Source organism: Alligator mississippiensis, chromosome 12 (assembly GCF_030867095.1).
Source record: "Alligator mississippiensis isolate rAllMis1 chromosome 12, rAllMis1, whole genome shotgun sequence".
Taxonomy (NCBI): domain Eukaryota; kingdom Metazoa; phylum Chordata; order Crocodylia; family Alligatoridae; genus Alligator; species Alligator mississippiensis.
In genome coordinates, this window is record NC_081835.1 from 15723456 (window position 1) to 15749442 (window position 25987).

Here is a 25987-nt window from a genome sequence, read left to right on the forward strand (position 1 = left end):
ACTTGCTGAGTGTGCAATCCATCCCATCTTCCAGGTCACTGATGAAGGTATTGAACAAAACTAGCCCCAGAACTGACCCCTGGGGCACTCCACTTGATACCGACTGCCAACTAGATATCGAACCATTTATTACTACCTTTTGAGCCCAATGATCCAGCCAGTTTTCTATCAACCTTACAGTCCATTCACCTAATCCATACTTTCTTAGGTTGCTTGCAAGAATGTTGTGGGAGACTGTATCAAAAGCCTTGCTAAAGTCAAGGTATATCACATCCACTGCACTCCCACCATCCATAGAGCCAGTCTTTTCATCACAGAAGGCAATCAGATTGGTTAGGCATGACTTGCCTTTGGTGAATCCATGTTGACTGTTCCTTATTACCTTTTTTCCCTCCAAGTACTTAGAAATGGATTCCTTGAGGTGAAGCTGACTGGTCTATAGTTCCCTGGATCCTCCTTCCCTTTCTTCAAGATGGGCACTAAATTTGCCCTTTTGCAATCATCTGGGATCTGTCCCAATTGCCATGAGTCTTCAAAGATAAAGTCCAGTGGCTCTACAGTCACATCAGCCAACTCCCTCAGAACACTTGGATGCATTGCGTCTGACCCCATGGACTTGTACAGCAGTTCCCAATCTGTGGTACAGGTGCCACACAGACAACCTGTCAGTGGTATGTGTTAACAGATTTATTATAATTACCCTATTTGACAAAAATTTGCTGGTGGTACTTAAGGTTGAACTGAAAAATTTGCTGGTGATATTTAGGATTGTGTCGTATTAAATTGGTAGTGCGCAACTTGTCAGTTTGGGAACTGCTGCCCTAAGCTGTTCTTTTACCACTTTGGCTGCTCACCTCCCCACACTGTGCTGCCAGTGCTGGCCCTAGCCTCCCCTACCCCACTAGGGGAACCTGCCGCACACCAGATGGTGTGTGGCACAGGCATTCCCTGGGGACAAATAGCAGCAGCACAAGGTATGCTGCTGCTTCTTGTCCTTGGAAGAACAAATGTCTACGCTCATGTGGACACAGCCAGAGAAGCCAAGAATTTTCTGCGAAGTGGGCTAATGCTACCCCAAAGGAAGTCATGGTTGAGACTGATGGCAAGACAGGAAGTGAAGGGACCTTGCCCAGCCTTGTAGATAGAGGACTATAGTCACCCGGGCTGTTAAGTCAACAAGTATCACCAGCACTAATTCCACACTATTGTTGTTAAACTGAAGTTTATGGTTAAATGCTAATTAATTACCGGTGGTGGCACATTTCTCACAGGAGGGCCACTCTCTCTCCAATCTCTCAGTCCTGATCCTCAAGGGAAATTTATACAACACATCCCAGAGACGAGCCTATGAGCTCCATTTCATCAACCTGCTGAATACTAGAGATCATGGACTAAACACAGACATTGGATTTTTGATACATTACAAACTGCCTGGCAACTGACTCCCCAGCCCAGCCCAGCCCAGCCCAGCCCAGCCCAGCCCAGCCCAGCCCCTGGCTTGTTTACTTTTCATTCCATCCAGGAAGAGCACGCAGCAACTGCTGCAGCGTCCTTAGCCTGACGAAGGGTTTTTGAACCCGAAAGCTTGCTTAATAACTATTCTCCAACCATTTGGGTTGGTCTAATAAAAGATATCAAATTCACCCAAGGAACCTTGTCTGCCTATATCCTTAGACCAACACGGCTACAACCTAAACCCCTGCAATTAGCTATTGTATCATTTGCATTAAATGACATACACAGAGCTCCACAAACCTTGGCAAATTTTTCCTTTTTAAAAAGAATGGAGAAGATGAACAGATACAAATTTACATTAACAGTTCGAATACTAACCTCAGTTCTAAATTGTTACCTGGGTAAATCAAGAATGATGACTCCGTCAACGTATTACATACACTATAGCTGACATGTATCAGTGGTCTTATCAGCTGCTAAAACAAATAAAAAAGGCGACCACTAAAAAAGGTAGATCACAAGATCCATAGGGATAAGTTGACACAGAGGAAAGATAACACAGTTGACTTGTTTACACATACATTAATGTGTAAAGTAGTACCTCCAGTGTGAGGTATTAAATTAACACGCATTAGACTGCACTAAGGTTCAGTAGTGCAAGTGCATGCTTTTTTAAGTGATGCTTAAGTGCAGTAGCCTATTTTACTGCCCATTAGTGTAACAGCATGTTTTTTTACACACTGCTTTGATGCACAGTAAACTAAGCTACTGCGCATTAAAGCGCATATATAGACATGTCCAGTGAGTGTTCCATTTAGGATCCACTGAGGAATATTTTTCAGTGATTGTCTTGAAAATACCAGTCTGGACTTTTGCAAAGGTTTGAAATGTTAAGTTTCAGATTCTACTCTTCAGCACAAAGGGGACATGTTCCCAAAGGCAGGATGTCAGCTGTGCAACCAAGTATAATGCTGTTCAGATCAAAGTATGTGTCCCAACTTTTAGGTGATGCTTCCTTCTCTTAACAACTTCATGAACTTAAATACACAAAAAACTTGAACCCAGGAGGAGATGAAAATAGAACACTTCCTGGGAACTGTGATGGTTTTTTATATAATTGTATTTGTCTCTAAGATCCCAAGTTGACAGGCGCTGAAGAAATAAGGTTAAAAAAAAAATCATAAAATGGCAAAAAACCCATCATTTATTACATTAAAGGCTTACAGAACACAACTCAGGAATACCTGTGGAGCTAGTCAATATATGGGTTCTCTTTTTGACACAGAGTTGCAAGTTATACAGAACTTTTATAAGCCATGATAATATTATGTCAGCTCCAAGCACTATAGTGTGAACCTATATAAACAATGAGCTCAAGCTCAAACTAATAAACATGTCAGATGTGGCAATAATTTTTTCCTTACTAGTGAGAGGAAGATAATATTTAAAATGTTATGGTTTGGGAAGAAAGGAAATAGCCTACAATTTATTATGACACAGTGGCAGAGTAAATGTACTGCTCCAGAGGCACAAGTTGGAGCTCTGCACCCAGTTGATGCCAAAGACCACCCAGAGTCAACTCAGCTCTAAATGGCTGGCTATCTGGTCTTTCGAGTGGGGAGTGAACAACAGCCAGACATCATGCTGGCCAGATCCTTCCTTTGTGTATTACTGACTAGAGAAAACTACATGTCTTGGCCAGAGGATTCAGAAGGACCTTTGACCCATAATCTGTTATCTATAATAAAAGCAAATGTATCTTCTGAACATGATTGCAACCCTCATATGAATGCAGACAAGTACTACAAAATGACAACATGAAACTTTAATTTTTCATTGCCCATACACATTATTGTTACTTACTCAACTATTTAAATCTACCATGTCAATTTTATCAATTAAAACTAGACTGCACAAAGTACTATTAAAATATACATGGAATAACCCTACACTAGCATAATAATGGCCTACATTACATAGTTCCCCTGCTATTCCTAACTTTTGAGTCCATAAACTCAATCTTCTGGATACACACTGTAAAATACTAAATAAATTATTTATATATTAAATAAACACAGACAAATACATACTAAGAACTTCCATACAAAGTGGTCATAACTAGATGTGAGAGTAAAAGTAAATACTTTAAATATTTTAAATTATTTTGCAAATTGCTAGTAAACCTAGTCACCAATGAAATGCTTAATTAGCTATATGCAAGTTTGCAAACAACTGCAAATCAATTATGAGAACATTATGTGAGAAATTAATTTAAAGAATATATCAAGAGTCAAAAGAATTAACAGATTTTGAGTTAACACTTTTTAGCTGAAATCTATCTGAATACTTTTGCTAATGTCACTTACCTTTTCTGATTTAAAGAGAAAAGTTTTTGCTTTGTAACTGTCACGACAGGCCAAAAATATTTGAATTTGTTAAATACACTGATTCAATTCTCTTAAAATTTCATAATCTTGATGGGCACTATTAAATGTTAGGGGAAAAAAGAATCATACAAAAGTTAAGCCAGGAAGCAACCAAAACCACACACCAAAACCAATTAGCTGTATTAAAGAAAATTAATACTTCCTACAAATTCTCTCTCACAAAGCTAAACATTTACAAGTATTCCAATTAAATATCTGATATGAAGTTCTATGTCCAGAAATGCTAAGCTCCCAAATTAAATTGTGTGATTAAAAATACTCCTTTTCCTATAAACATTGCCTTCTAGCTGAGCAGTAGAGTTCTTGAATTAATAATAAGCCTTAACAAAAACATTTGAATTTCTTGGTAATTTTCCTAGACATTTCACACCTGAGAAATAGGTGTTATCCATACGGGTTGTTACAGCCTCAGACTTGGCAATGCAAGATCACCTCCACAAGACTACAGGCCTGTACGAGGGTACTCCTGGGAGATCCAATGTAGGGGTATGTCAGAATGGAAGAAGTTTGTGAAGGGTAGAAGGGAATAGGGCAGCAGCATGAAATGCTGACAGGACTCTGGACAGCATCTGTGCCCCAAAGCGTCTGGGGACACTTTCTTGGAAACATCCCTAAGGTAGTCTAAGGTGCTACATCCACATTCACAGACCCTAGAATCAGGGAGATGCTAAGAGTCATAAGCCATTTTAACAACCATTCCCTCAGGCCTTAATTTTAATGACACACTTTTGGTGATTCAGTGGGTAGGTGTAGTCCCAGAACATGATGTAAAGAAATCTGACCTTTAAAACTGAGAAACTTTAGCATTCGATATTCCACTTTGAAAATGTATTCTGAAATAAGAAAATGGTTCATAATGATGGGAAGTAACTCACTCCTTACTCCGAAGTGAAAGTTTCACCAGATCAGAATGACAGCTTTTTGCCGTCACTGGCCACGTCCATATGAGCAAGCACATGCATTTTGTGGTGCCTCAAAGGCTGTTGAAGCGCTGCAGAACATACCCTGCACGTACGATTTGGTTCGCCATGCTGCATATTTGCAGTGCAGAGCTAAATTTAGATACCAGGAAATTCTGGTATAAAAAACCTGCAGAAAACGTGGAGTGGCACATATGGCAGCACTTTGTGCCACACGAAACTGGAGCCTGGCCAGCAGCCAGAGCCATGCCCAGATCGCCACTGCTGGAGCACCGGGAGGCCCCCAGGACCCCAAGTAAGGCTCCTAAGGCCAAACAAGGTGCTGGTCTCAGCCTCCTCCACCCCACCCAGAGCATTTTTCCCTGCGCCAACCCCATGTGCAGGGGTGTGAACGGGGGCAAAAAGCAGCAGTATGGATTTCAGAGCAAGTATACAGTTGAAGAAGAGATAACAATCATCATTGTCTGAATCTTTCTTAGCCGATACTCCGTGTGGCAGCTCTTTCCATCTTTTTCAGTCTGAAGGCAAAATACAATACTTCAGGAAGGTCATGGGTGGTTTATTTTCAAAATGCCACCTCCTTTTTTCAAATATTTTAAATAATCCTCTTCATTTATGGAGACAGTGAAAGTCAACTGCCTGCTTGCAGCTGCCGATTAACTTGGCATGAGTGTGATACCAGCAGGCAGGGAGCTTTTGCAGACTGCTCTTGTATCCACTTCTCTCCAGTGCCTGATGCAGGCAGGAAGGGATGGTGGTAAGTGTCCTGAATTTTTCAGCTATGCCAGTCCACTGCACAGTTTGGGGTAAAACAGTCAACTGATAAAAACTAGAGAAGTTTTAACGAGGAATGGGATGGTAAATAAGAGAGTTGTAACTACTTTCTGGCTCTGAGTTATTCCTTTTTCCCCCATCACCTGAACTAGACAGCTACCCAAGGGAAGAAACCTATCCCTTGCAAGACACTCACCTCAACTCTGGCAGAGTCAGTGAAACATCTAACTTCTCTGCCTGAGGCTTTCACAGTCTGGCAGGTGACGAAGCATCTAGTGCTACTTTCACCTCCATCTACAGGGATGCAGCAGTCGGTCAGTTGATGAGCAGCTGGAACACAGAAGGGAAAGTACCACCAACTGCTCAGAGTGCTTCCTTCTCACATCAGAGATGTTTGAGATACTGCACAAGAAGAGGTAGGAGGCGAGGCCTCCAACTCCTCCCCATAGTACAGCTATGGTTCAAATTACTTCAGTTTAAAAATGACAAGCACAGCTTAGGGAACATATTTTCAATTCCTAACCTGGTAAAAACAAACCAAATTTTCAAGAGAGCCGCTCTCCAGGGCCCCACTTTAAGCCCCAAGTGGCCTCTGAGTCCCATGTTAAACCAGTGACAGAAGGTATATTCAGAGTTCCACAGAAAGCCCTGAGTAAAGCAGCATTTGCAGTTTATACATACTGGTTAAATATACATGATATTTTTTAAGCTGCTCAGGATGTGAAGCAACTGTAGAAAATCCCTAAGAAATATCCTAGCTGTTCTCAAGCCCAATGAGCCATGAATAAAACCCAGTAAATAACAGCCCATGTCTCCAGAAAGGGAGAAAAAGAAATCTCATCCTAGCCCCCTGAAAAGAGGAGCTGGAGAAACAACAAACAATGCTTCGCTATAAAGAAAAGAAAAGGAGATGCAGCTAGATTGAATTACTCCTTAGATGAAGTATCACAAGAGCACCTTCAGAAAATCTTTCCTACAATGAAAATTGATACTATGTTCCTCACTATTAATGTTTATTAGGGAGTATTAATTAGTGGTCACTATAAGTTAGTAACTCAGAGAAATAAAACCTGACAAATTACTGAACAGTGAGAGAAAAAAGCTGCATTGATGAGTCTCTTCCTACAACACAACCTGATTTGTTGCTTGGCATCTGAGTTCTCAACCAACACAGAGCAGCAGTCAGGTTGAAGAAATTTCCGTATATGTAACTAAATATGTCAGCATTTGCATTAAATTATCTTGTCCACAACTAACCACTTTAAAATTCATATCTCAGGAGCAGTATATGATTAATGACTGTCTTTTCCTTCCTCATTTGATTTTCCTTGATAAAACATCTAACTTCTGGAAGAAAGGCTCTCATTTTTTAAGGTCAAGGCCAAATTTTTACACTATTCAAACCAATTAATCTTCTCCCTTCTTGCCAAGAAACTACTTGGAATACAAATACCCATCTCTATTGTATTTCAAAAAGATGAATCATTTACTAAACTGGATTTAAAAAATGTATCTAACTTAGAAGAAAACATAGGAAGCAGCCAACCATGTATAAAAAGATGGCTCAAGATTTAAAAGTAGCATTGTCTCATTAAGAATTAACAGATGTTTTGACAATTTTTTTTTTATGAGTATTATTTTCCCATGAATAAAAATCTCTGCGTGTTATGCAGCACAGGCATATAAAGTTAAGGAAGAGTCTAATAACATGAAGAGATTAAACCCCCTAGTTACCCACCAGCCAGGAAGAAAATCAGAGCTTCACATACTCTTGGGTAGGACTAATCTCTCCAGTGGCAAGATACAATCAGCACACTATGTTACCACGGTGCATTCTCCTGTACGGGGAATTACAAGAATCACATATTTTATGTGCCTTACATGTGATTACAGCATCCCATTCATGCCAAAATAGTTAAGGATCTGCCAGTATTTTCATTATACATTTTGATTTTCAAATTCTTCTACGACCAGTTTGGACAAACTTGAAACTTACCATATAAACTTCTTAGAGAGCAAATTCAAGTGTAAATGTGATTGGCAGTTTCCAAAGTGAAATTTTCATGTGTTGAATGTTTTAGTTCTTAAACATGATTCCATTGTACTTTATAGAGAGAAGTTTTGTATATAAAATTTGCATTTTCAAATTCATTTCCAAAAGTATTTTAGCCCATAAGATTACCTAGCACATACAGCTCCTAGGGTCTTCAAAGCATAATTATAGGTCAGTGGGTCAGGACAGAGGCATAACTGGCCAATACTGACCCTGTGGGATGACAGCGCACAGTGCAGGGGCAGGGGTTGGAGGTTTATAGCTGCAAGTAGGGATGTCACCTTTGTTTTTGCTGTGGATACATGGGGCAAAAAGAAAAAAGTGACATATCCTTCCCCCGCACTCCACCCCATTCCATTTTAGCACCCACCCCGTTAGCAAAGCTCAGACCTACCCACTTATGATACTAGGTCAGGGGTCCCTGGAGTCAGGGGTCCAAGAACTAAAGACAGGCAGGCAGTCTGCCAGAGTAATATCTAGAGGTGCACCATTATAATGGTTGGGTATCAGATCAGCACTAATAAAAGGAAAATTAACATTATCGGCTTTTTTTTGGCCGTTGTAGCAGATAATGTTGTCTGATAATTAATTATGGCAGGGCCCCCAGCAACCTGGGTTCCCTCCCGCAAACTGCAATAACCCCGGATACACCCCCATCGCCGCACTGGCGGGAGGCCTGAGCTGGAGCGGAGCACGGTGCAGCGCAGACTGCAGGCTGGGTTGGCCGCTGTAAAAGGTGCGAATACAGCAGAGATAACTGGGGCGGATGCAGCTGCCCACCCTGACCTAGTGTGACTTAACCTATGATGCCCAGGGGTCTGCACCCCAGGGGCAGAGCCCAGAAGAGGCTGAGGCAGCTGCTCCCTGCCCCCGCCCCATGCAGCAGGGCCCTTCCCCTGGAGGGGAGTCTCTGGGAGTTGGGGGGGCCGGAGGCAGCGCTTTAACTGGAGTGACTCTGAGAGCCACTCTACTTAAAGTACCTGTAGACCATCCAGCCCTGGATATTCTCAGGCTCATGCAGCTGCCCCAAGCCCAGGAGCAGTGCCAGCCTCTTCTCAGTGGAAGGGACCTGGGCCAGGGTGCTTGAGGGGGGCTATGGCCTCCCCAAAATTCGCCTTAGCCCCTGTAGCCACCCCTCCCAGCACTGCTGCTGCCTGCCTCACTCCTGCCCACTCCAAGCTCAACTTCCTCACTGGGAAGAAGCTGGCGATGCCCCTGCCAGGACTGCCACACTTTTGCATGGTGACTTGCACAGGGCTGGCTGGTAGACTCAGCTTTGCGGGGTGGGCAGTGGTGATGCTGGGAAAGGTGGCTACAGGTGGGGGGTGCAAAGGCAAATTTTGGGGTGGCCATAGCCCTCCTAACCCACCCCCACCCCCAGTACTGCCCATGTCTGAGCCTGAAGAGGAGGGGCTGCAAGTGGCATGGGGCACTCTTGCATGTGCTCTGGCCAGTAGTGGGGGGGAGGGGGCGGTGCTTTAATTAGAGGTTCCAAGAGCCACTCTAGTTAAAGTACCCAGAGACTACAAAACTGTGGGCAGACTCAGGTAGCTGTCCTGAGCCTGAAGGGCAGGGGCTGAGGCAGCCGCTCCCCCACCTGCTGCTGTGTGCAGCACAGTCCTATCCCCCAGCAGGGAGCCTCTGGGAGGGGGGAGGAGGTGCTTTATTTAGAATTGCTCCAAGAGCCGCTCTAATTAAAGTGCTGCTGTGTGTCCTGTATCAGCGTCCCCATGCTTAGAAATGGTGGTGGGAGCACTTGAACTAAAACCCATTCAATGAGCTTTATTACTAAATATCAGTTAGCAGATCGGTTTTGGGCAATATGGCTGGTATAAATGGCTATCGGTATTGGCCAAGAAAATCTTGCCCCCCTAGTAATATCAGCGGCCTGGCAAGTTGGCAAGGCTGTGTGGCAATTTGGCAAAACTGTCCGTATGCTTAAGCAGCCCTCTGTTGAAAAATGCAGACTCCCGAGTACACATCATGTACAACATCCCCTAATCATATGACAGACGGTAGAAAGAAATTAAGCCAAGTAAAATTAAAAAATAATCCAAGCTCTATATATCTAAGGACTTCACTCATATTTGCTAACTGGAGAAAACACAAAGGTTATCTTCTATTGCCACAATAATGTTGACTCTCAATGCTGATGAACTGGCTCCAGAACAGGCTTGTCCAACATGCGGCCCACCAAGCCACTTTCCGAGGCCCGAGGTGCTGCAACGGGAAATGAAAGTAAACACTGTACTTTCGTTTCAGGGGGGGTGATGTGATACCGCTTCCTGTGAGGTCTTTGAATATGGCTCGCTGGCCCACTGTGTGATAAAAAGTTCATGATCTGGCCCCAAATTCAAAAAGGGTGGACACCCCTGCTCTAGAAGGTCAATGTTTACCTTCTAGTGTTTTAGTGGATATGTGTAAGGCCATTAATTGACATCACCTTAAAGTTGTTTTTGTGGTTTTATAGCTATAGGCATGAGGCAAATCTGAATTCTAATCTACTAAAACCCCTGCCAGTTTAGTACATTCACTAAGTAGTTGAACCAAGGCTCCAGATTTAAGTGACGTACCAAGTGAAATGTAGAAACACATTAAGTGCCAGACAAAAGCATTGTTTTATCTCTTTTATTTTGTATTATGAACGCTGTAAAACAATCAATCAATTTTCCATGCAGATAATAGGCAAGTGTCCTATTTTTGCACATCTCCAATTGAGTCCGCTAAAATGAAGTATGGTGACTGAACCGCACTTTGGCTTGGTGCCTTGCATGTCATCACATGTGTGGGGAATTGCTGTTCTATAAATACCTTCTATTTCCCATCAGATCAGTTGTAAACAGCAAAACGCACGGGCATATTTTTCCATTCAAAAGCAACTGTGGCATATACTGTAATATCATCTGTCACTCACCTCAGCCACCTGCTGTGTCTCCACTATCTGCTGAGCCAGCACCTCCATATTGGTTGCCATGGTGAAACAAGATCATTAGAGAACCTGTTTGGAAAGATGCCAGCAACTTCCATCAGGCAAAGAAAAATTAGACTTCTTGTCATTATTAAGTAATATTAAATATATGATGCAGCTTCCTGTGAATTTATATCACTGCCAAATGAATCTGACAAATCAGAAAGCAGTGCATAGATTTAGTGCCTAGGTGGGGAATATTGTTATCAAAACACCAAGATCTTCTAAAATTACAGGAATAACATTATTACTTTTCTTTTAAAATCAACTCATTTAATATTTCTGCCCCACAATTTAAAACTAGGAGATGAAACATTCATTTTTAAAATGAGAAAGGACCAATTTGAACTTCAACTATCCATCCTGTTTGTGGAATTCACAGTTCTTTAAAAAGCTCGGTTTAATTCCTAGTCAATGAAAAGAGAAAACATTACAATTAAATGAATAGCTTCTATGTCTTTTTGTGTTGCAAGAAAGATGGTTATTAAAAATGGTACTGGAGAACAGTTTTACTGAGCCATTCTATGAGATTGCTATTATGCATTTTTTAAACACAATCTTGCAGTGAAAGGAAAATAGATGGGGATATCTAACTCATCCTTTCTATCTTTAACTACTGAGTTATCTACCTTACCATGATCCTATGACACTATTATCACTGGGAGAAGAAAACATTTCAGAGTGCTTGCTTCCTGCTCCTGATACAACTGCAGGTTCATAGTCTGATAAATCCAAAATAAAGTAAAGCAAAAATAAAAGTATGTCCAGGAGAAAAGTATGTCCAGAAAGATTCTAAAATATAGACCTTAAATAAGGGTTTGTTTCTCTGTTCCTGTGCTTAATACAAATGCCTTTTATGGCTTCTCCTGGAAACTTAACAAGCAGAAACTATATGTATTTTACAATGATTAATACTCAAAACTTTGTAAATCAGTCCTACACAGTCAAGTATCAGGAAACATCAATGATTGCTATTAGTCAACAGGCCAACAAAATGCTGTGCTTGATGAAGCCTGGAACCTGCCCTTCTCTTTCTCAAGCTTGTTAAGCAGAGTTTCTAATATCTCTAAAATCATTTTTACACCCAAACACCTACTACTCAGAGGGCTTGAAATCCCAATCAACAATACTTAAACGTTTGGCCATTTGTTTGAAAAGAAATGGGAAGCATGGCAAAAATTTTGGCCAGCAGATATTAAAGAAGAAAGACAAAAGTTCTAGTTTTCCACAGATATTTTTCTGTCTATGGTCACAGATAAATGCTGTATACTTTAGTCAAGGATAAAATTGACCAGGAACAGGGAAAAGCCACTGGAAGAACATGGAAACTAGGGATAACTATTTCTGACTTTTCATCTTTCACTAATCTTCTGCAAAAAGTCATGACTTTCATTTCAGTAGATGCCAGAAAAATCATAAACTCCATGTGGAACAGTGGCAACAAGTCCATTTCTATCTTCCACAGAAGGCATCTTCAGTGCTTACTCTCACTGCTTTTCAACTTTTACATTTGGAATTATAATTTGGGGCTGCATCATTTTATTGTAGCATTACCATCAGCTATTCTGTTAAATAGCATGGATTGACTCACATGTTACCATTGTATCTTTCTAACATGACAGATACAGGTTTCCCTCGCTTTATGCTATACAAGAGTTTCTGGAAAATGGCACATAACTCGAATTTGCATAAAGGGAACCCACTATAGCAAATAGAGATACATTCCAAGACCTCGACTGTACTGACCCCCAGACCCATTTCTACCACTTTTACAAGGCGATTTTGGTACTCTCCAACAGCAGACAGTACACACAAGCACAGGGCACTATCATAATGGGGATGGCAACTACAGAAACACGTGTCTCAGACAACGAGCAAGTAGCACAGCTCCACACAGGAGACTATTTTGGTGCGTGTCACTCCCACAATGTACAGCACAAAGCAGCTGACTGTGGGCTTCCACCACACCGATCACATGAGTGAATTTACCTCGCATACAACGAATTTTCGGTATAAAAAGGATAATCACATAAGAGTGAATGTACACATACAGAACCCGCATAGTGAGGGAAACCTATACACAATATTCTGCTTCAAATATAAAGTGAGAGTGGGGAGGGAGAACTGACTTCCCAATGGAAAGAGAAACACACCTTATACATATACTTAGCAAATGCCAAAATTATAACTAGATGTTTTAATACTGAGTTTCTCATCTATTTAGAAGTGGATTAGCTAAGGGAAATGTATTGATTGCATGAGGGGACCAGAAGCTGACAATATTCTGAAATAAGACAGTGACTGACCAAGGATGTTTGTAGTGGTTGCAGTTGAATATGGTTCAGCAGTTAGCCCAAGCTATATTCAGCCCAATTTCAGATAACCATTGCCAAGCCAGGGCCAGACTGGTGTAAGGAGATGCTCCTCCCTCCACCCCACAAGAGGCTTGGAACCCAATTGCAGATGAGCAGATAACAGTTTGCTTGGCTGGGAGGCTTTGGGCCATGTGGAAGTGATGTCCAGTTGATGGGGAGGAGCCACAAAATAGGCTAAAAACTTCAGAAGGGAAATGCTGGGAAGAAGCTCAGAGGTAGGACCATTTCTTTCTTAATGTTTTGAGAGAAGAAAGTTTGGATACAGTCTTTCTTGTGAAGACTAAAAACTGTCCTGAGAATAGAGCTGACTTGCCTGTCTAAGGCCCAGGGTAAGAGACCCACTTACCTAGTGTCAATACTATTTAGTAGAAACAGTGTTGAAGATAGTTATTATTTTTCTACACATTCAAATTGAAATCTTAGCCATGCTGATGTCAATGGGAATTTTGTCATTGACTTTAATGAGGCCAGGATTTCAGCCTCTCTCTTTCAGTGGACTTTTTATTACTTATAGGAGTACAGTCATTGTGGGGTTCAGATTTTACTGCATGTTTCCCTAGTTAAAGGCTAACTGAAACTAAATAAGCTAAAAAAATCCTACTTGTCAACAACGTATACTTTGAACTTTGGAATCTGGAACCCAACTTTTACTGTTCATTGACATTATGTCGTGTACTACATATTGCTATCTAACAACAACTGTATTGCAGGTATGCTTTGACAAGCCTCATAGAATGGTGGTATATGCCTTTAAGACACGTCCAGAGTATACAAGAACAGTTTGGGCTTTGTGTTTAAATATGCTAAAAACTTCTAACGTGCCAACACTGGAAGTCATCCTCAGGCCACTAGTATTGCCAATGACCCTTTCAGGCAGGATGGGGGAGAAAAAAAATCTAGAGTGATTTTTTTTCTAAAATACCACCTACACTAAATATAACCACATCAGTTATCTCTAAAATTGAAACTAAATTTTCTTGGTCAAACCAAATGTTTCCTTTGGCCAGAAACCAGGTTTTTTAAAACTTTTTTTAGATTCACCAAATATTGTAGAAGTTTGACTTTTGTTTATCAGAAATTATAAATCATGGATGTAATTCATTATAAATAACCTAGAAAATCCATTATTGGCCCAACTTGAGCAGGCACTCATTCTCCACAAAGGAGAAATGTGGTTACATTCCAGTAAGAAAAGAGCTGTCCTGGAGCACCCAGAATGTTGGAATTCAAATAATCTTGAAGAAGAAAACTTAAGAAGTAAAGGTGTTGCGGTGGTGTTTCTATTGCCATTGATTGACTAGCCATAGGTGATGTTTATGGCAACCAGGCAGAAAAACAAACAAACAAAAAGGTTACATGTTCAAGTCTAGAAATCTGTGCAAAAACAACTTAGACCTGCATGAACTGGTAAGCCCCAGAAGTCTCATCAAACAAAGTCACTCCTGAAACCTGAACGTCTCTTTCTTTCCTTCCCAGGTCCTTGTGACAAGATACAGTAGACCCCCAATTTATGCAATTCTGATTTATGTGCGTCTTGCGTTTATGCTATTTTTTGTTAGGGCTGGACTGGAAAATGCCCCTCGAGATGCGCGTCATTTGTGTATATACGCAAACAGTTGCAAGATCCGTGTATATATGCAAACACCTTACAAGATTTGCAGGTGGAATCAAGAGGAGGTGTGCCACCATTGTGGTAGTGGCATCTCAAGATGCATAGGTGAGACGCCAGATGTGCCTCCTAAAGATGATTCCACCGAGAAAAGGGGAAAAAAAAGCTATGACTACAGTACACAACCCCTCGCTATTCTATTATTTCCTATGGGGAATGTCATCCCAACTTACACAAAATCCCCCTGGAATGCAGTACTCGTGTAAATTGAGGGTCTACTGCAGTGCTTCTCAAACTATCTGATGTGGCAGACCGGCAATTCTTTTTCTAGTGGGCCAGGGACCAGTGTCCAGTTCTGGTGGCAGCAACTGCGTGTAACAGTGCTACACAAATGCGCGACCGGCTGTTTCTTTCTCTTTCCTCACCTCGCACGACGTGACGTCACCTGGAGTGTTGGAATGTACAAACTGTGGTGCTATGACATATCAATGTTATGCTTCTGAAAATACATTTCTTTCTTTCCTGGCAACTTGCTGCGGACCGGCAAATATTTCTTTCTTTCCTGGTAACTCACTGTGGACCAGCAACCAGTCTGCGGACCACCACTTTGAGAATCACTGGTCTACTGTATTCTGATACATCTGCAAATTCTGCTGACATGGCTGTACTATGAGTACTTCTGCTAGGGCCTCAAACTTACAACCTGTGGACTATCAACCATGCACCTTAGTGGCTAGGAGGGTGTTGCTGAGAAGGTGGTCTATATTTTTAAGTTTCTGTAGAAAGTCTGTAGTGTCTTGTATAAAACTTGCTCTGTGGGTGACAAGCGGTTTTAGGATTGATTCAACGAAACCTGATATTTCCTCAGTTAGGGTCCCATGGTTGGATATGATAGGTCTGCCAGGGTTCCCTTGTTTGTGGATTTAGGGAGCATGTAAAAAGTCCCCGGGTTAGGTAGTGGGGGGGGGATCAAGGTGTGTAGTTTTTCTTGTAGTCTTGATGGAAATGATTTGATGGTATTGTTGAATTTCTTGGTGAAAAGGGGAGTAGGATCTTCTTGTAGTTCTTTGTAGTAGGTGGTGTCAGAGAGCTGTCTGTTGGCTTCCTTTATGTAGTCTTCACGGTTGAGGAGGACTATGGCTCCTCCTTTATCTGCTGGTTTTATTACTATTAGGTGGTTCGATCTTAGAGATTCTATGGCCTTTTTCTCTGGTAGAGAGAGGTTGTTGTGGTGGCGTGTGTTGCTGATTATTTCATTGTTCATTCTTTCCCTGAAGCAGTCATTGTAGTGGTCAAGGTTATGGTTTTGTCCACTGTGAGGTGTCCAATCTGATTTTTTTTGGGTTTCGTTGAATCAATCCTAAAACCGCTTGTCACTCACAGAACAAGTTTTGTACAAGACACTACAGACACTACTTTCTACGGAAACTTAAAAACATAGACCACCTTCCCAGCAACACCCTCCTAGCCACCCTGGACATTACCAGCCTATATACCAACATCCCACACCAGGATGGCATCCAAGCCTGCCTTACATATCTACAGGAACAAGATTACAACTCAGAATACAGACCCAAAGATATTACTGACCTTAGACACTTCATCCACACACACAATTTCACTTTTAATAATCAACACTTCCTCCAGATGATGGGAACAGCTATGGGCACCAAAATGACCCCACAGTATGCCAACCTTTTTATGAGCTACCTGGAAGAAGATTTCCTCAAGAACCGCACCATCAAACCCTTGCTATACTTAAGATACAAATGATGACATCTTCATCATTTGGACTGAAAACCTACAATCTCTGATTGAGTTCCATCAGAAATTCAACAATCACCATCCCTCCATCCAACTTTCTCTAGAATACTCCAGCACCAACATCTCCTTTTTAGACACGATGATCAGTATCCAGAAGGGTAAAATACAGACCACATTATACAAGAAATCCACACACCAACATACATATCTGCACACAACCAGCAATCACCCTAAACACACCAAAAAAGCTGTGATATACAGCCAAGCCCTCAGATACCACCGAATTTGCACTGAAGAGAACACCTGGGATCGCCACCTCACCAATCTCAAAAAGGCTTTCACACAACAAGGACACTCCTCCAGAGAGATAGATCACACGTTTGAAAGAGCCACCTGGATACCACGTGAAGAACTGCTGCAGTACAGAAGAAAAACCCCCACAAATCCCACACCACTGGTTATGACCTATCACTCCTCGCTTGAACCTGTACAGAAAATCCTCAAACAATTGCAACCCATGCTAGAAAGAGACCCTATTCTTAAAAAGGTCTTCCCAGAGCCACCCATCCTAGCCTTCAAACGAGCATCGAACCTCGTTAACCTCATCACCAGAAGCAAACTTCCTCAGGCCCAGAGCACACCAAAAGGATCCAGACCGTGCCATGACAAGAGATGCAAAACCTGCCAACACATCTCCACCACCCCCACAATTACTACACCCCACAACAGAGCCATCAGCATCCCTGGATCTTACAGCTGCACCTCCAGAAATGTAATATCTCTCATCCAATGCACCAAATGCCCTGATGGAAAATACGTAGGAGAGACCAAACAACAACTGCGCACCAGAATGAACGCACACCGGAAATCTATCAAAGACAGAAATACCCAATTACCTGTGGGGGCACATTCTCACAAGAAAACTCTCTCTCCTCAAAGGAAACTTACACAACACTTCCCAGAGACAAGCCTATGAGCTCCACTTCAACAACCTCCTGGATACTAAAAATCATGGACTAAATACAGACATTGGCTTCATGACACATTATAACCTGCCTGACATCTAACTCCCCAGGTATCTCTCCACTTTCATCCCCCTTCTGTCACTTCCCCCCACCGCTCCCCAGCCTGTCTCTCACCCATTGACTCCTCAATCTACATTTTCACTGACTACCTGTCTTGTATGCATACCAGCCCAGCCCCTGGCTTCTTTACTTTTCATTACCTCCAAGAAGAGCACACACCAGCTGCTGAAACTTCCTTAGCCTGACAAAGGGTTTTTGAACCTGAAAGCTTGCTTAATAATTGTTTTCCAACTATTTAAGTTGGTCTAATAAAAGATATCAGATTCACCCTAAGAACCTTCTCTGTCAGTTTAGAAATTATAAAATTTATGGAAAATATGGTTAATCTACCATCTCTTGCCATCATATTTAACAGGCATCCATTAAAAATTACTTTTAAAGAAATTTATTTAAAAAATGAAAGGAAAATGTGTGATTCAAGGTCTTCGACCAGAGAAAGTGTCAGAAAATAGGATCTACACAGTATACCTGATTTCCAAATGAAACAAAGATGTTTACTGTTTCCATTTTCTGACATACAATGGGTTTCAGGAATAACATTACCACTTGGCTTTTAGTGCCTTTCATCCATTGTTCTCAAAGAATCTTTATTCCTTTTCTTCAAGTGAGGAAACAGATGCAGAGGTGAAGTGACTTTTGACCAAAGTGACCAGTGGCAGAGCTGGGAATTAAACCCTCGTCTCCTAAGTTCCAATCCAGTGTCCCAGTCACTAGATCAGGAGCAGGCAATTATTTCGGGCGGAGGATCACTTACTGAGTTTTGGCAAGCCATCGAGGGCTGCATGACAGGCAGCCGGGGGCAGATAAATATTAATTTTCTAAATTTTTAGGGGCCCTGCGGGCTGGATAGAATGGCCTGGCGGGCCGCATCTGGCCCTTGGGCCACATTTTGCCCACCCCTGCACTAGACAATACTGCTCCTAGGTAAGTGATGGTTTGCATGTGCAAGCAGAGATGGCTATCGAATGCAGGAGTACAAATCCCCAACTTATGCACTGGCATAGCTAGCTAAGGAGTTATAGTAGTGTGGTGAATTTGGTAGTCAATAGGTACAAATGTGCTCTCCCAGCTACTGAAAACAGAGGTGTAGCAACATGGCCGGGCAGCTGGCACACAGAGCAGCTTCTGGTTACTGTCAGGCTGTGGGATTGTGATTGCGTGGCTGACTGCAACTATTTTTTCTGCCCCTCTTTAAGTTGGTGCTTATAGCGGCGGTCCTGGCCAACCTGCCTAGTTACGCCACTGACTGAAAATAGCAAAAGTTAAGAAATAATTTAAAAAATTCAGGGAAAAAAATCTCTAGATTGTAGTAAGAGTCATATTTTCAGACTGTGGACTTAAAGGAGGCAGCACTGGCCTCCCAGAGACTAAGCACTCCTGTTCTCTAATGTAGCTGTGGGTGACTAGATAAATCATTCATCTTCCTAATCATCATCATCAAGTCCAACTGATTAGGTTCTGGTACCTGCACTTACAGTGAGTAATATCTATTTGTGTGAGTAGTTCCACCAGAATCACCAAAACAACCTAAAAATGTGCTATTCAATGTGAACAGCAGATTCAGGTCTTCTGTGTAGAAGCATCCTGATCTGTTAAACCAGGATAACAGCTCTAACCTCCCTCCACAGTGTTGTCTTATTTTACTAGGAACCAGGAAGGCACACTTAATTAGCATATGAACACCAAACATATGAACAAAATATATCAAAACAACACAAAGGAAATGTATTTATTTCATGTAAATGAAAAAAATATGGAACATCTACTAAAAAATAAACAAATGTCATTGTGGAAAGAGAATCTGACAAAATACATTTGCTTTAGAATATTAAATTCATACTGTAACCAGGCAATAATTATTTGCTATATCTCATTATTCTGTCAATAACATAATGCTAAATTAATTTAATGCTTGTTAAAATCATATCTTTACTTCCAAGCTTCTCTGTTAGTTATATTGATTGAGCTGTTTCAACCTTTTCCGCCATGTCATTCATTACTACCAGCTGTGGAGCATGGGAGTTACAGACACAGCCTCTGAATTAGAACTTCCTAGACCAGAGGTTCTCCAGCTGTGGTCCACGGACTGCCTCTAGTATGCGAGCTCCATTTAGGTGGTCCACAGAAAGGTTGCGGAACAATTGAGAATATCTGTACTTGTAAGGTAAGACTACTGATATTATAATATGAGTAGCGTGCTTTGATTTGTAGAACAAAAAAAAGTTTAAGTGGTCCGCTGAGACCCTCAGCAATTTTCAAGTGGTTCGAGAAAAAAAAAGCCCCCCTGTCCTAGACCTTACATGCTGGAGGCTTCCTTCCTTTTTTCATGCCCTGGTGACAAGGCATTTAGCAGAACTCACAGATTTGTTGAAATCAGACAGGACTGTGCTCTGAGTGCTTCTCCTATGGCCTTGAACTCATGACCTGAGCAGCCGCACCACCCCAGCCCCCATACTGGAGTCTGTAAGTGAGAGATGCAGAGAGGTGCGGGGTGGGGACCCTGGTCATATCCAGTTCACTCTGCCTTTAGGGATCCACTCTGATGTGGGGTGACATAGGAGACTGGGCAAGGTGAGCCCAGGGTCTGACTCAATAAACGGAAGTTCTGATGTCCTTATCACTTTAATATCATACATAGCGGTGGTTGGGGTGGTTGTGGTCTATAATTTTTTAATCCTTTTGTGCATTATCTATTTCTTTAGTTCCATTGGAAACTGTGTGCATACAAACACATACACGTGTGTGTACATATAACACATCCACACATACACTCATGTGTGTAGTCGTATACACACATATATACACATAAGCCCACACATACACACGCACACATACATATATACACACACACACATATACATGCATACACATATATACACCCCCCATACACACATATATATACACACACGTGTATGTGTTCACACATGGGTGTGTGTAATGTATGTATATATATATATATATATAAATATATATATATACACACACACACCCCCTATACACACACACATATGTACATACACACACATATGTACATACACACACACACACACATATATATGTGCATGCACACACGTGTGTACATATGTACCCCAGACTGGTGCCCTGGGGCCCCTCCGCCCATAGGCCGCTCCCCTCGCACTTGGCCTCGCGGGTCGCTTTCCCTCCTCTCGTTCGAACCAATGAGCGCATGGCAGCCGGGGGCCGCGCCGATTGGCCGAGGTCACTGCCAGTCAAACAGAGGGCTCCGCCTGCCGATGAGGCGAGGGGGAGGGGGGACACCCGAGAGCCGCGGCGAAGTACAAGATGGCGGCGCTGGCGGGCGGCCAAGTCCCAGGCGGGGCCGCCGCCGCCATTAGACCCCCCCACTCCTCTTTCGCTCCGGTCCGCGCTGCTGTTAGGCTGGGCAGAGCCCGGGCATGGCGGCGACGGAGGGAGCGGCCGGGAAGATGGCGGCGGCCCCGGCCCCGTATGCAAAGTACCCGCCGCCCCCTCCCCTCCGCCCTCCCGGTGGCAAAGGTAAAAGGGTCGGGTTCAAGCCGCCGCCTCCGCCCGCTCAGACTCCATCTTCCCGGCGCGCGGGCGGCGCGCACCACTCCCCGCTCCGCCGCCCCCCGCCGCGGCCCGCACGGATTTACCTCAGGTTTTGGCGCCAAGCGGGGCCCCGGCTCCAGCTCCGGCTCCGGCCGGGCCGTGCGGGCGGGGGCGGCGCGGGCGGGTGAGCGGCGGGGAGGCCCAGCCCGGCCCGGCCCGGCCCGGGTGTTTACTGACTGAGCGGTTTTATTTCCAGGGATATTTTTTTTTCAATTATTTTTTTTTAATTTTTATTATTTTTTTTGCGCCGCACCCCCGCCGGGGGTCAGAGTTCGTGACCCCGCCGCCGCCGCCGCCGCCTGGGAGCGCTCCCCCCGCTTCCTCTTCCCAGCACCACGCCGGCCGCGGCCCCCTCCATCCCCCTCGCGGGGCGGGGCCGGGGGACGGCGGGGGAGGGGCTACCTGAGCGCTCCGAACGCTCGCGCGCCAGCGTTCCAGCCGGGCCCCCCTCCCCGGCGCGGAAGGTAGGGGGGGGGGTCCCTCCCCCCACGCGCCCATTCCCCTCGTGTCTGGGTGGAGGCAGGGCCCCCTCATGTCTGGGGGGTGGGGCAGGCCCCTCGTGTATTGTCCTGGCTTTTGGGGAGATCCTGATGCTGGTGTGTGTGACCCTTCGAGTGGACGAGCCAGGACACACGGGGATCCCGGTGTCTCTCTCACCTGTGAGGCTTGTGTGTCCTTCGGCTGCTTGGGAGGGGGGAGGTGAGTTTCATTTTGAAGGAGCCGTCTGTCTGAAAGCAGCTGGGGGCTTCTTGTCTGGGAGAAGGTTCGTGCTTTTTACTCCCACTTCGGTTACTGAGGGGAGAGCATCCACGCCAGGCTTCACAAGCCGGTTGCAGCATCTTCCTCGCTTAACAGGTGCAAGGAGGGAGCTGTCAGGTTGGGAACCCTGCCGTTTTTACTCAGGCTGCTAGCACCTGGGGATGCCCTGCACTGTAGGTGGAGGGGTTTGGTGGGGGTGTCTGTGCTGTGGGGGGTGGGGGTGTCTGCGCTATGGGGGGGGAGGGGGTTGGGGGTGTTTGCGCTGTAGGTGGAAGTTTGTTCACGCTGGACCCACTTCGATCCAGGCAGCTTGTAAGAAAAGTCCTGAAGATAAAGGGTGTCAGTAGGACTGGCAACCTGAATATGTACCCTGAGGTCCCAAAAGGCTTGTGCAGCCCATGCTGTAATCCCTGCTGGTTGCGTCAGACACTGCGAAATAATCTATGATCACACTTTCTTTAGTAACCCAAGGAGGCCTACCGTGTTTTTATTTACCAGGTGATTTGCTCTTGATACCTTCTAGGACTGTGCCTTTGCTCCAGAAAAGGTGTAGGCTTTTAAAATCTTAATAAAAATGAGAAGTTTTTTTGGTGATACCTTTTATTTGCCCAACTGGGAGAGGTGTTAAATAAGCTTTTGGGAGGTGAGGCACATTTGGGGGGGGGGGAAGTAAATCTACTAGTTTGTAAAGATAGAGACATAACATAATACTTTTGATTAGAACTGTGGTCTCAGGTGAGAGAGGGGGCAATGCAAAGGGTAAAAATTAGTAAATCCTTCCCCCACCCCTTCCCCTTGAGTATTTCTTTCCTCTCTCAAACCTTGGTTCTTCCAGAAGTGAGGCAGCTTGTCTATAAACATTTCTAATGTTTGTGTAAAAGACAAGACTTCACAGGTAATCTGGGTGTGTAGTTAATGCTTCTGTTTTTAGAAATGTTTTGTAATCAATTGTGTGTGGAATAACAATTCACATTTTTAACAGCAGTTTACAGATAAATGCTTCTTGTTTGTAGTTCCCTAATAAAATGTAGATATTCTAGGTAAACCCAGAACTTTCTCAGTTGCCTCGTGATTTTAAATACTTTTGAAAAGAATATTTAGCAAATGAGCTTATTTATAAAGCTAGGTCCCATAACAAAATATCAATACTTATTAAAAGTAATGGTGGTAACTATTATGGAGCTGCTTATGCTGGTGTAATTCCCCTTGTAATTATTGTGCCCCGAGGGTATGTTTAGACTTGGATCTTTACTCTTTTTGGTAAAGAAAAATAACCAGTAAACAAAGGAGACAAATTGGATAGGGGAAGTCTGGAATGTTAATCTTTTGGGGCTATAACATTTGTATCTGATCCTTTGGACTTCTTGCACATCTGTAAACAAGTTAAAAGGAAAAAAAAAAATCTTAGCTATACTTGTCCCTGTTTTGCACTAAAAGAATATAAATTCATGAAATTTTGTGACCCTTTATTCTGAAGCTTACATTAAATTACCCAAAGCACTCTACCTACTTTAAATTGCATAAATTGTGTATATTTGATTTTTATCTACAAAAACAGATGCCTGCCTTTTAAACAACTTTTCTTGTAGGAATGTGAAGTACATCTGCTCTGAGTGGGGAGCTGAGAATAACCTTTTTTTCTATTGATAGCTCTTCTTTAAACTCGAGTCTTTAAGAATGAATCGCGAGAACATCGGGGTCTGTGGCTGTCTCTTCAGTCTAGGTTTAGTATCCAAGATAGGCTGTAGTTGCCACAGGGTCCAAAAGTACATTTTTATGTACCATATTTACGTGAATATAGAGGACCCTGATTATAAGATGACCCTTAATAATTAGATTCTGTAAATGAAAAACTTGTATATTTGATATAATTGTCCAAGTATAGAATCTAATTATTATACTTTTGTCTTGAATTTGTCCCCTTCCCACTGCTATGAAAGGGAAAATCAATCTGGAGGGGTCAGGTAGCCCTCTTGTCCTCTGCACTTCAAATATTTTTCCCTGCAGCCCCTTCTTATTGTCAGACCCTGCTCTCCCTGAGCATATGAAAATGAGGATCAAATTTGAAAAAACGGACATTGCAAATTATTACAGATATGTTTGTTTCATAGACTACCCAGGGATCTAGTTCATCCAGATGCATTTGACTTTTTTTGAAACTGCTACAAGTTTTAGCACAGGTACTCCAGAAACACACTTTCGAGGGGCACTTTTTGCACCTACTTAGATATTTGCAATTTTTTTTTACAAAAATATTTATTACAGGTCTATTGCTTATGTCCTTAGACCAACATGACTACAACCTATGCTCTTATTACGGGTCTGTTTTGTGACCAGTTCACTTCACTTGACAGTCCATGACGCACATCTACAGTTAAAACTATCATCATCTTCTTTACGATGGCTGTAACCACGCACCCATCACTATCTCCTTTATCTATCAGAATTACGCAGAAGGCTGCCTCAGTGCCCTTTTCCCTCCAACCCTCCACCTACCTCCCAAATCCCCCCCATCTGTTTCCCCAGTCCTTTTACTCATTGTCTTTGCTCTTTCTGGTGGTCCTACCTCTGAACAATCTATGCCAGTCTTTTCTCTTCCAGGTGTCCTCTGCTGTCTTCTCCCCATCATCTTCTTTTGTCTTCCTGTACTATGCTTGCAACTCGCTCCCATTCTGATGCAGTCCTCGACTGGGAGGTTCATGTGCCTGCACATGAGCAGGTTCTTGGTCTTCCATGGCATTCCTGAAGCAGAGATGAGTTGGTCATAGTAGACTGTTGGGGTCCCTTGCTGCTAGGTCAGGTGTCTAAACAGACCCGCCTCTCTGGTGAGGTTCTTGACCCATGTCGCTGTCATAAGGAGTACAACTACTCTCCTCCACAGCTCCCTGGCATATGGACAGTTCCAAAGGAGGTGGTCAATTATTACCTCCTTCCATCGGCAGGTTTCCCTGGGGCAGTTTGATTGGCCTCTTTGGCCCTCTCTCTGTCTCTGTTGCACAGAAAGTGCCCATGGGGCTATCTGCCAGTTCAAGTCTCTGTGCTCCTTTTTCAGGTCTTTGTGGAAGATATATTCCCACACAGCTGTTGTTGGGTAGTATCCACAAGTGACAGTCTGCCCCTTAACCCTTACCACCTCCTGTGTCTTAGGGTGGTTTGTCAGGGTCAGTGGGGCCTCTTTATGCAGTTCATATTTGTTCTGGAAGGATTCCAGGATCTTTTAGAACCATGGCAACTCCAAGGTGTGAGTCGGGTGGTGTGTACACCCCCCAGTATCACAGCAGATGCCCTGCAAAGCATCTTTTGAAGCAGGCTGTTTTAGATTCTGTCCTGGTTGCCAGTTTGCAGATCTGGCTCATGTACTATGCCCTGAGATTAGTCCAAAGCCAAAAGGCTTGTGATTTACCATAGGATTTATTGGGCTGGGTCCCAGGGGAGTTGAGCTGTGGTGATCCCACAGCTCAGTGTGTGTGCGTGTGTGTACTCCAGATACATTCTCTCTCTCTCTTCTCCCCCCCTCCCCCCCCCCCCCCCAAATGATGGATTAATTAGCCTCCCACTTATGACTGGAATGAAGTGTTCTTGTCATGAGGCCTGAGATCCTCCAAAAATTGATATGCAGATAAGGCATATATATCAGTGCCTCATTGGAGGCATAGATTTGTGGTCCCACTTTGGATAGTGGTACCACAATCATATGCAACATGTTGAGAGAGGGGCCAACACGAATTCTGGATGAACTGTTTGGGACCCAGTTTGGTGATGTTTGCGTGATATTTAAGGCTGGTGAAGAAACAGGAATCATTGGGAATGGGAAAGAAGGGCCCAGCTCAGCTGTGGAAGTGAATAGGAGGTTAAAACGGTGTGATCGTGACTTGGAAAAAGAGTTGGCTCTGATGGGCACTACCATATGTTTTATTCAGATGGGCTGCGCTGAACCTTGTGGTAAGTTCCCATCAGCAGAGGAAAGGGAGTATAAAAGTTAAATGTACAGTTAAATGTTACAAGATGTGGAAGTGTGTCAAGTGTATATGAAGTAGTATGAGGGGTGGAGTACACTAAAGAACTATTTTAAGAGTACCAGAGAATGGTGGATGATGGCGAAGAAGATAATTTTTCAAGAAAACAGGCTGAAGAAATGCAGGGAGAAAAACTAAAGAATGGAGAGTGCTTCAAAGAAAGATGGAGAA

General features: G+C 43.3%; 1 protein-coding gene across 5 annotated transcripts in view; it reads right to left on the minus strand.

Annotated features, from left to right (window-relative positions):
- The window catches only part of NR2C2 (nuclear receptor subfamily 2 group C member 2), a 78823-nt gene extending 57434 nt beyond the window's left edge, over positions 1-21389 (minus strand). For 2 of the 5 annotated variants that reach the window (XR_009456105.1, XM_059716016.1), the window contains exons 1-2: positions 21086-21388; positions 10564-10647 (exon numbers count right to left, since the gene is read on the minus strand). Coding sequence is in view for 2 of the 5 variants with exons in the window: in XM_059716016.1 (XP_059571999.1) it covers positions 10564-10623 (60 nt within the window). In the remaining 3 variants the exon portion in view is untranslated. Of the gene's footprint in view, positions 1-5792; positions 5927-10563; positions 10648-21085 lie in introns of all 5 variants that reach the window. The other 3 variants (XM_059716018.1, XR_009456104.1, XM_059716017.1) reach the window with 3 other exon arrangements.
- Positions 21390-25987: the final 4598 nt, after the last annotated feature.